This window comes from Zalophus californianus, chromosome 14 (assembly GCF_009762305.2).
Source record: "Zalophus californianus isolate mZalCal1 chromosome 14, mZalCal1.pri.v2, whole genome shotgun sequence".
Taxonomy (NCBI): domain Eukaryota; kingdom Metazoa; phylum Chordata; class Mammalia; order Carnivora; family Otariidae; genus Zalophus; species Zalophus californianus.
The window spans coordinates 45,643,443-45,655,675 of NC_045608.1; the positions used below are offsets into that span (position 1 = coordinate 45,643,443).

At 36.0% G+C, this 12,233-nt stretch overlaps 1 protein-coding gene across 7 annotated transcripts in view; it reads left to right on the forward strand.

Moving 5' to 3' along the window:
* Positions 1–12,233, forward strand: part of RBBP8 (RB binding protein 8, endonuclease) — a 109,085-nt gene that overhangs the window by 36,557 nt on the left and 60,295 nt on the right. For all 7 annotated transcript variants that reach the window (XM_027576634.2, XM_027576636.2, XM_027576631.2 and 4 more), the window contains one exon: positions 8,095–8,190. In XM_027576634.2, the coding sequence (XP_027432435.2) occupies positions 8,095–8,190 (96 nt within the window). The remainder of the gene's footprint in view (positions 1–8,094; positions 8,191–12,233) is intronic.

Consider the following 12,233-nt stretch of genomic DNA (forward strand, 5'->3'; position numbering starts at 1 on the left):
GTATATCCTTAGTTAATATTTGCTTGTTTTATATTTTAATATAATTTTTATATGTGCACACATATAAATGGATGTATATGTATATATAATTTTTTTCCATAAGTATTTATTAAGATGAGAACTGGTCTATATATTCATTTTGATCTGTTAATAGCATTCTTTTCTCAATGTGATTAACACCTGGAATTTAAGATACTGCAAGAGGAGAACAGAATAATTCTGGGATTTCTGAACTGATAAAAGAAATGGGAACAAATGAGACCCCTTTATTTAACCAGTTTGAAATTACCAAAGGTTCCCCTGAGTTGTTTTGGTTATTAAGCCTAGAATCAGATCTGATTTTTTAAGTCAGAAGCAGATTTTATCCATGGTTCTTTAGGGCTTCCACATTCAGGAATCTGAAACAGATGGCATCATAGAATATTATTGCTCATAACAAAAATTAATATCATTGTGACCAATATTGCATTTGCATTATGGTATATACATACCAATGGGCCTCAGTTACTTCGTATTTCTAAAGCTTCCAGGGCTCTAACCAAAAGCTGAAGTTAACAGCCACCCATCAAAACACACCCAGTTGTTTTTCTCCATTATAATCTGAAAATGAAAATTGGGAAGTTTTCTTTCACACCCATCATGTATGGGAAATGACTTAGATTCAAAAATATCATTAATTTTTAAAACAGGGTTTTTTTGAAGAATGATTTTATAATCCTATTTAATTAGCAACATTTTTAAGTGCTTTGTATCATTGAGAGTGTACATATTCCTGCCTTACAGGTGTCATTTTAAATATCCTAACCATAGAATAATCCATTTCTCTGTTTCTTATGTTCAGTTCCTGCAATTGAGAGATGTTTCTTAACTTAGAAATTAAGCCTTTTCTGAATAGTAAACTTAGGGTGTGTATCTTATTAGTTAGGATTTTGCAAAGTTCTCAAAGTATTTCCCCGTGAGATACTTACTAATTACAAAAGGCAAAATTATAATGTTACAGCAGAGAAACCAGGCAGAATTCATCTCAATTAAACTACCAAAGTTAACTAGAAATCAGATGTGTCAGTCTCATATACCCCCTGATTTGATGCACTAAGAAGAGCACAACATTACTCCTATAGTATTCTTACCAAAAATGCATAGCCCATATTTTATCATGGGGAAACATAAAAAAACCCAAGTTGAAGGACAGTCAAAGTAACTGGCCAGTACTTTTCAAAGATGTCAAGATTGTGAAAGACAAAGAAAGATGGACAGACTATCACAGATGGAAGGAGACATGACATTAAATGCAATGTAGGGTCCTGGATTAGATCCTGGACAAGAAAAATGACATTAGAGGGACAATTGGAAAAATTTGAATAAGGTCTGTAGATAAGTTAACAGTATTGTATCAGGGGCAGCTGGGTGGCTCAGTCGTTGAGCGTCTGCCTTCGGCTCGGGTCATGATCCCAGGGTCCTGGGATCGAGTCCCACATCGGGCTCCCTGCTCAGTGAAGAGCCTGCTTCTCCCTCTCCCAATCCCCCTGCTTGTGTTCCCTCTCTCACTGTCTCTCTCTGTCAAATAAATAAATAAAATCTTTAAAATTTTGGGGGCATCTGGGTGGCTCAGATGGTTAAGCGTCTGCCTTCGGCTCAGGTCATGGTCCCGGGGTCCTGGGATCGAGTCCCGCATCGGGCTCCCTGCTCAGCGGGAAGCCTGCTTCTCCCTCTGCCTCTCTCTCTCTCTCTCTCTCTCTCTCTGTCTCTCATGAATAAATAAATAAAAAAAAATCTTTAAAAAAAAATCTTTAAAATTTTTTTTTAAAAAACAGTATTGTATCAATGTTCATTTCTTGATGTTCATAGTTGTATTATGGTTATGTAAGATGTTAACATTTTGAGAAGTTGAGTGGTAGATATACAGGCACTCTGTTCTGTGTTTATAACTTGTTTATAATAAATCTGAAATTATTTTAAGATGAAACATTTAAAAAATGAAAAAAAAACTAACATTCATCCCCTGAGTTTAGAGAGATCAACTTCTCTTCAAGCAGCTGTTGGATATTGAAGAAATTCAATATTCTTTTAGCAAGGAATGAAAAAGAAATGGCTGTTGGATAGGTGACCAAAAATGTCACTGGTTAGACTAGTCCTAACTCCTACAGTTCAGAGGGTGAACTGCAGCTCTTAGGGCATGATTTCCTTCTATGGCACAAATTACCTTTTGTTTCTGCGGGCAATAGGGATTTCAAAAACTCTCCAGCCTTTTAATGTACTTTAATTAGTATTGATGATATCACCTTATGTTTATGTATGTCAGAATTATCTGCATAGTTGTAGAAGAAAACTCTATATGTAAATTCCTATGATAAGAGTTATTCCAAAAATATTGAAACTATGTCAGTTGGATGAGGAAAACAGGATCATTTTCTTGGTTAATAAGTAAAATTTCTCTTTTTTAATCCACTTGAAACCAAAAAGGTGAAACATTTTTGTTTTACTTAGGAATAAATACTTCTTTTCAGTGGTGAAAATATTTTGAGTCATTTGAGACTTAAAATTATGAAGTGTATTTATTCTGTTTTTTTGTCTTCATTTTTATTTATAGCCCAGCTAGTGTTGGTTGCTACAAACATTGCTAATCAGAAGATAAGTACCATACCAAACATTGCCTCTGGCCTTTTTTTTTTTTTTTTTGAGAGAGTGAGCATGTGCACATGAGTGCACAGGCAGTGCACGAGCAGGGGGCGGGGCAGAGGGAGAGGGGGAGAGAGCATTTTAAGCAGGTTCCACCTCAGTGTGGAGCCCACCTCTGAACTTGATCTCACCACCCTGAGATCATGACCTGAGCCGAAATCGAGTGAGATGCTTAACTGACTGAGCCACCCAGGCGCTCCACCTCTGCTTTTCTAATACCAAACGTGTAATGTTTCAGAGTTGATTAGTAGTTAGACAATGAGTTCTTTATATTGTGCCTTGGTTCCGTGTTGATTAACGATCTTGTTAATGCTGGATTAACAGCCATTGATTAGAATGACATCCTTTAATCAAAATGTTGGTCACTTTTAAGAAGCAGTACTGAGGGGCACCTGGGTGGCTCAGGCAGTTAAGCGTCTGCCTTCAGCTCAGGTCATGATCCCAGTATCCTGGGATTGAGCCCCGAGTCAGGCTCCCTGCTCAGCAGGGAGTCTGCTTCTTCCTCTGCCTGCTGTTCCCCCTGCTTGTGCTCTCTCGCTCTCTCTGTCAAATAAATAAAATCTTAAAAAAGTAAGCAGTACTGAAACCCAGAAATTACCATATTTGCTATTTGATTGCAGATTTTAAATTTCATTCACTGAGTGTTTTTAAAGGAATTTAGTTTTATTAAAATGGATTCTTCATGTAGGACTAGGGATTCTATTTTCTAAAATATTACTATTTTAAATGATAGATTTATAACTGTAAGGTAGTATTTCCTCTTAGCTTGAATCAGATTTCCCTGCAATTGAATGATGACACATAATTAGAAGCAATCTAGATTTGCTTATCATGAATGTACTTTTTTATTATAGACTTTTTACACAGAATGTATTTCTCCATACCTATAACCAGCCACATGAAAAACTTCTTAAATTTGTAAATGACTGCCAAATTTTACTTTCTCAAAAATCATCTATAACACTTTTGAATTTTTTTTAAAGATTTTATTTATTTGAGAGAGAGAGAAAGAGAGAACAAGCAGGGGGGAGAGGGAGAGGGAGAAGCGGACTCCCTTCTGAGCAGGGAGCCTGATGCGGGACTAGATCCCAGGATCCTGGGATCATGACCTGAGCCGAAGGCAGATGCTTAACTGGCTGAGCCACCCAGGCACCCCACACTTTTGAATTTTAAAGAATGGAAACCCAACTGGTTTTTCACTAGCTGATAATAATGCCTTACTTCACTTGTAGTTTACAGAGTCATTTGATCCTCTTTGCAACCTTATAATATATATATATATTGTAATTGCTTTGTACCTGTGTACGTCAGGTAGCTTGGGGTTGTACATTTTGGAAGCACAGGTAAGTAACTAAATTCCCTTTATTTTTACTGCCTATATTACCATAATCCCCCTATCTCATTATTTTTTACAGTATACAGTTAGGGTGTAAGAACACTCAGGATGTCTTGTTTCCATATTGTTAGAATAGCTGTATTTATAAGGTCAGGATTCCCTATCTTTAGGAATTCCCACCTGGAAGAAGTAATTAGAAGAGGAGTCAATAATTATACCATATTTTGTCCATCACTTGGTTGTTTCAGACCTGTGTTTTGATGATAGTTGTCTCTACACATGGTTAATGCTTTTCTCTTACATAAATTCATTTATAAAATTAAACATGTAAAAACGTTGACAACTGAATATTATGAGATTGTTTTGAAAAGTTATACTTAAGCTGGGTCTGCCTGATTGTTTTTACCTACTTGTGAACATGGACTACATCTGTTTTTGCCAATGTATATCCATTACTTACCAACCAATTGACTTGTCTTAATGGCCAATTAGTGAATCTGATCATCCTATTTATTTGCCATTCTTTAAAGAAAAATAGTAACTACTTTAATTTCCACTTAGGAAATATAAAGATAACATTTACCATATTCAGCCATCCAGCTTTATAATAATCAAGATAATTCCCTTTAAAGCTGCCAAGAAATTTAAAAATTCTAAAGTATAAACTACCCACCTACAAATAAACCCTTCTAAGTTATTTTTTTTTTAAGATTTTATTTATTTGAGAGAGCACGAGCAGGGGAAAGGGGCAGAGGCAGAATGAGAAGCGGGCTCCCCTCTCGATCCGAGGACTCCGGGATCATGACCTGAACTGAAGGTAGACACTTAACCAACTGAACCACTCATGTGCCCCTTAAGTTATTTTTGAAATTAAGAAATTTTAAAAACTAAAAGAAAAAAAAATCCTGCAGTTGTGCAGGACTGTTCTCATACTTTTAATTCCTTATAAAAGATAAAGTTTATGAGGAGTATAACTTGAACACATAGAATTTTCTCCATTTTCGTTATTCCTAGTAGTACCTATGTCTTTCACTACAGTGCTCCTCTATCCCTCCAGTATATGACATTGATTTTAAAGTAATGAGAAGACTGGCATATGTAGTATATGGGTTTGTTATCTATCATTTTAGTTATATTTTCATATACAAGATTTATCCACTTTTACATGCCAGTTATTATTTACATGCCATTTATTTAAAATGTTCATTTACCAGGGCACCTGGGTGGTTCATTTGGTTGGGCATCTGCATCTGCCTTTGGCTCGGATCATGATCCTGGAGTCCTAGGATTGAGCCCTGTATCTGGCTCCCCGCTCAGTGGAGAGCCTGCTCCTCCCTCTGCCCCTCACCCCGCTCATTGCTCTCTGTCTCTCTCAAATAAATAAAAAAACTTAAAAAAAAATAAAATGTTCTTTTACCTCAGAAAGACAGAAAGCTACCTACTAGGAAAATGATACTGAGTCTCCAATAAAATGCTGCCTATGGGATGGATACATTGAGCTTATTTTAGATAGGTGAGGTTGGTTATTTGTTTTTGTTTTGTTTTGTTGTTTAAAGATTTTATTTATTTAAGAGAGAGAGAGAATGAGTTGGGGGTGGGGGGGGAGAGGGAGAAGCAGACTCCCCACTGAGCAAGAAGTCCACCGCAGGGCTCCGTCCCAAGACCCTGGGATCATGACCTGAGCCGAAGGCAGACCGTTAACTGACTGAACCACCCAGGCACCTGAGGTTGGTTATTTGTATAGTAGTAACTAACTTCCTTTGGATGACCAAGGTAGAGCTATCTTACAATATATTTCACTTTAATTTTTCTGAAAGTGCATGACTGTTTTTTGTAGCATTTAGAATTCATCATTTTGCTTTCTTAAGGAATTTGTTAAATTATTCCTGTAATTAATAGAACCCCGTTATGTTTACCACTGAGTTGACATGAATATTTTGTTAAGTAATTAAGGTTAGTTTTAATTTGAACTTAGGCCATCAGTCTATTTGGTTTTAAAACAAATTCCATTATGTTCTGAATCATTCTAAATACACAGGAATAGAATATGTAGATGTAGGATAATCAGACATAACATTACTATTACAAAGTTTTCTCTTTTGTTCCTAATTTAAGAAAAAACATTTTACTATGAACTTTTCATTCCTTTAGAGAGAGAGAGAGAGAGTGTGTGTGTGTGTGTAATTCAATATATGATCTGGAATGTAATATTTGTTATATTTTTATGATACAGATTATTTAGATTTTTTTTTAAGATTTTATTTATTTATTTGAGAGAAAGAATGAGAGATAGAGAGCAGGAGAGGGAAGAGGGTCAGAGGGAGAAGCAGACTCCCTGCTGAGCAGGGAGCCCGATGTGGGACTCGATCCCGGACTCCAGGATCATGACCTGAGCTGAAGGCAGTCGCTTAACCAACTGAGCCACCCAGGCGCCCCAGATTATCTAGATTAAATAATAAATTCAAATGGGTGCTGGCAGCTAACAATCTGTTAACTTAGAAAATGTGTTCAATTTTTCCCCCAAATTTAGACAAGTTCTTAATTTGGTTATATTTGTTTACAAAGTAGGATCAATGAAAGCTTGGTACTGCCTCTGAATTAAGTATATTTTCCAAAAGTATTAGACAATCTTTAATTAAGTGAAAAACAGCCAAATTAATGAGTTTCAGCTGTCACTATATTATTTCCAAAATTTCAAATATCTACATACACTACAGAACTATATGCAGTAGGCTGTTACTCTTAGATGTATTGATTTTTCATTTTTCATTCAATATCAATTATTCCACCAGTATGTACAGAGTACCCTCTATTTTGGGTATCTGACATTTTTACTTAGTTGTTTAACTGTTTTGCTGCCAGTGATATTACATTCTAGCCATTTTGACATCTACTTTTTGTAGTGGAGTAGTTTGTCATTTGATATTTTAGACCCTTGGGACTGGGGAAGATGTTTCAATCACAGTATCTTTTTCATCTTCAAGACCATAGAGAAAATCCGAGTCAAATTTCTAATGGGTTTTCTTAGAATTAAATTATATGCATACTTTATATAATAATGTGATTTTTAAAAATATGATGGAGGGGTAGAATATGACACTACCTTGGAAAGTAGTCAGGTAATCTACTAGAAGAAAATTTTAGATGTCTTTGTTTTTTCTTGACTATAAAATCATGATGATAAGCACTTAAATAGAACTTACTAAGTGTACTGTTCTGCATGCTATACATACATTAGTGTTTAGTCCTTGCAAATGTCTTATTAGGAAGATATTAATGTATCCACATTTCTTGAGGCACAAAGAGTTAGGTGACTTGCATTAGGTCACACAGCTGATAACTGAAAGCTGAGATTCAGACCTAGGTGTTAGGATATAGGGTTCATATGCTTCCACTCCACTATTAGCTCTGGCTTAAAAGTAACATCAAATAAGTTTAGGCAATACAGAAATTAATAAGATAGAAAGTATAAATCACCCATAGTTGGAATAGAAATGAGTGGAGGTATCTGTTACTCACATTAACAAATGTAGACAAGGGGGCGCCTGGGTGGCTCAGATGGTTAGGTGTCTGCCTTCGGCTCAGGTCATGATCCCGGGGTCCTGGGATCGAGTCCCGCATCGGGCTCCCTGCTCCTTGGGAGCCTGCTTCTCCCTCTGCCTCTCTCTCTCTCTCTGTCTCTCATGAATAAATAAAAAAAAATCTTTAAAAAAAATAAATTAAAAAAACAAATGTAGACAAAATAATAAAAAACAATGTACATTTTAATGGCTTTTTTGACAACATTGAGTCAATAATGGCATCAGAATCCACTCCTTCCTCTGTGTTCCAGCATCATATAATGAATGCCTGGTACTTAGAACAATACCTTCATAGTACATAAAATACAGAACAAATTCTAGTACAATTTGAACTATGATTAACAAGATATTTAAACTATACCTTTGAAGTTATTTATTTTAATACAAGAAATACATGTTATGGTTGAGACCATACTTTGCAGTTCTTACAGTAGAATTATCCTGTTGTGATGATTATCCTATTAAGATTTTTTTTTAAACTTACTTCTTGACTTTTAGAGACGCACAGAGACTAGAGGAATTCTTCACCAAAAATCAACAGCTGAGAGAGCAACAGAAAGTCCTCCATGAAACCATTAAAGTTTTAGAAGATCGGTAAGTCTGGTTCTTGGGTATTCTCGAGTAAGAGGTGATTTCCCCCCTTCATAGAACATTGGTTTTAGTTTATAAACAGTTCTGGGACTGAAAGTGCCCTTTCCCAACCTGATGTCAACTTTGGATAAATACTTTATGAAATTAAGGATATACACTTACAAATTTGTTTTTTATTAATTACAGCAATCTCATCAGTTTACCCTTTAAGTAATATTTCTTTTTTTTTTTTTTAAAGATTTTATTTATTTATTTGAGAGAGAGAGAGAGAATGAGAGAGAGCACGAGAGGGAAGAGGGTCAGAGGGAGAAGCAGACTCCCTGCTGAGCAGGGAGCCCGATGCGGGACTCGATCCCGGGACTCCAGGATCATGACCTGAGCCGAAGGCAGTCGCTTAACCAACTGAGCCACCCAGGCGCCCTAAGTAATATTTCTTTATCTGGTGTTTGATACAGGGCGAGCTTAAGAATAGCTCTAATTAATTAGAATTAATGTTCTAATTCATTTGATGTCTGAATTCCATTTTTACATCTGAGTAGGTGGAAACTGCTTCACAATTCCCTATTTGTCTTCATATTTCTGCCTTTTTCCCCTGTATATTTCTCTATTTGCAGGCAGTCTAGGGATTCTTCTTTATGAATATTTCTAAGATAATGCCTATCACTTACTTTACTTCCACAAACATACTATATTTCTCACTTCTATGAGATTAACACCCTAGATTTATTTTTTTATTTTTATTTTTTTTTAAGATTTTATTTATTTATTTGAGAGAGAGAATGAGAGAGAGAGCATGAGAGGGGAGAGGGTCAGAGGGAGAAGCAGACTGAGCAGGGAGCCCGATGCGGGACTCCAGGATCATGACCTGAGCCGAAGGCAGTCGCTTAACCAACTGAGCCATCCAGGCACCCAACACCCTAGATTTAGAAAAACGTTACAGGAAAAAAAAATAGAAAAGCGTTACAGGATTTGCCATATGCCCATCTGAACTGTAAGTGCTATTTAAGACCTTGAACTACCTATAACAAATAAGGTTTCTTGTATTTACAGTTAACAATTTTCTTTTTGTTATTATTTTGTATATGTTACAGAAGAGCTGGTGGTTTGAGTTTGTCACTGTACCTTTAGTGGTGGAATAATCTACTCTGCACCTGTGCAAACTACAGTTGTATACTTGTCTTCCACAACTGCTGTCCCAGAGGATGCACATTTACCAAAATAGGCAGCCTATTGCTCCATATGCTTCAGAATCATAGCTGTACATTTGAATTTCAAGCTTATACTGTGCCCTTAATTCAGATTCATAAATATTTGAGTCCTTACTATGATCTAGGTGTTGCTGTTAGGTGCTAGGGATAATACTATCCCTAGTATGAGCTGATATTTAATTTTCAAAGGTTTGGAGTGAGTCATATAAATAAGATGATTTCAGATTGTAAGTGCTATGAAGAAATACAATTGAATGATGTAAGTAAGTGACCACAGACATTGATTGGGAAGTGAAGGGATGGGTGTCAGGGATGGCCTTTCTGAGGAGGTGCCATTTCAACCAAGACCTGAATGATACAGATAAGAGCTAGTCACTTGAAGAACTGGAGACAAAAAGAGAACAGACAAATGCAAAAGTTTTAGGTAGAAATAAGTTTTGAAATATTTGAAGAATAGGAAGTCCACTGTGGTTCTAACTTAATGAATAGGAGGATGAATGATAGGAGATAAGATTGGAAAGGTGAGAGTAACTAGATTATGTAGGATCATAGGCAAAAAGTTTGGATTTTAATTGCAATGGGAAGCAATTGGAGGGTTTAAGCAGGGAAATTACAAAGGGATATGAGCAGGTATTGACAGCATCTGTTATATCCACGTGGAGATGTCAAGTAGACAGTTGTATATGTGGGTCTGAAACTAACTAGAGAGATTAGAGCTAGAGAAAAGAATTTGAAGGTCATCATCTGCATATGAATGGCATTGAAAACATAGGGGCACCTGGGTGGCTTAGTCATTGGGTGTCTGCCTTTGGCCTGGGTCGTGATCCCGGAGTCCTGGGATCAAGCCCCGCATCGGGCTCCCTGCTTGGCAGGAGGCCTGCTTCTCCCTCTCCCACTCCCCCTGCTTGTGTTCCCTCTCTTGCTCTCTCTGTCAAATAAATAAATAAAATCTATAAAAAAAAAACATAAAAAAACTAAAACCTAGAGACTGGATAAGAGATCTAAGGACATCTTAAAGCATATTGGAAGAGGATTGGAAGAGGTGTTAGGGCTGAATCCTTGGATATACTAATTAAGGTTTAATGAAGAATAAGGACCCAGCCAGCAAAAAATAAATTGTGAAAGAAAAATTATTACAGGTGGAAGAAAAGCCAAGAATATATGACATGACACTAAGAGCTACTTTGAAGATTAAATGAGATTAATACAAGTAAAAGTACATAATAGGGATTTTTAAAAACTTACGGTATCCCTCCTAACTGGTGACTGTGATTCCAGCCACCTGCACTCCGTATCATAGCCAGACCCAGTGTCCTCTCTCTAGCTGAGGTATCAGGAAGCTAGAAAGTCATTTGTCCCCCTTACTCTTCCCCAGGCCAGGATCAAAAAGGAAATCATCAGCTACTCTTCTCTTGGTATGGTGAGGCAGTTCCTTGTTTTCTCTGGATATGTAGTGGAGCATTTGGGAGGAATGGTGGAAAGAGAGCATATCTTTCTCAGGCTTTAACTCTCCAGCAGTTGATATGTATTGAGGGCCCCTTTGTACCCAGATATCTAACACCCAATCTTCACACTAATGCTGTAAGGTAGATGGTAAAACCATTTTACATGTGAGGAAACTGGCAAAGATTTAAGAAACCATCCCTAGATCACAGTTAATGGATAATTAGGTTAAATTTGACCTTACAAACCCCCCAGTTTCTGTTTCCCTGAAGCCTTGTCTGTATGTTGTCTTAATTTTGTAAATGTTATGTAAATGACTGATCATCTCAAAGTATTTGTACTTGACCTAAAGTTACCGAAACAGATCCTCTGAAATATTAACTCCCCAGCATTGTTCATTTTCTAGTCTGGCTTTTTTGGGAAGTTTTGTTTTTTTGTTACTTCTCTTTTAAATTGCTACTAACTATGTTCTGCCTTTAAATGTGTAAGTAGATAACATTTGGTAAAGTTCTGCTTTATTTAAAATTTCATTTTAATTTTATATTGTATGAGAATGATACCTAGAGCAAGCTTTAAAAATCTATAAAAATTAATGTTTTGCTAAGACCCTTAAAAAGCAAAGTATGTTTTGTTAAAATTTCTAAACAGTAATTCAGAGACTTGCTGCTTACGCTTCATAGAATGAAACAATTTTTATTTTTATGCTAATGTGAAAACATCTTGAGATGTTTAGATGAGAGGAATTACTCTGTAAAGGTAAATTAGATAATAAAAAGTTATAATTTTATGTGGCTGCTTTATGTTCTACTACTGCTATTATTATAACAGACTTTCCTTAAAGGAAACAAAGTATTTCACTAAATCTAAGAAATAATCACTGTGTGGAGAAGTAGATAGAATGCATTAAAAAAAATCTGAACGAAGCAGTTAAACCATGATTGTCTAATAGATTTTAATATTTTTAAAAGCATTTTTGGCAGTCATAGGAAACTCATATTTCATCTGTCATTGAAAAGGAAAATTTGTACTCATAATCAGAGGATTTATGGTTGTACAACTATTTTTCAAATACTGGACTAAATGTCTTCTTTTTGTCCTACTCATAGGTTTGAATTTAAATATATTCTTCAGGAGACCTCTGACTTTCTAGACTGGATTTACTTTCATAGTACCCCGTATTTCCACTGTCATGATGTGAATCATATTTTGCCATAATTACTTTTTTATTGCCTCTCTTTTTCTAATACACTGTAAACTCTTTAAAAGAAAAGATACTATCTTGGCCACTGTTGTGTTTCAGCACGTACAGTACTCATTGTAGGTGTTCAGTAAACCCTTTTGAATGAAAATGAATAAATTTGAGGAAATCTTTTTGGAGTATAACAAACAATTGAG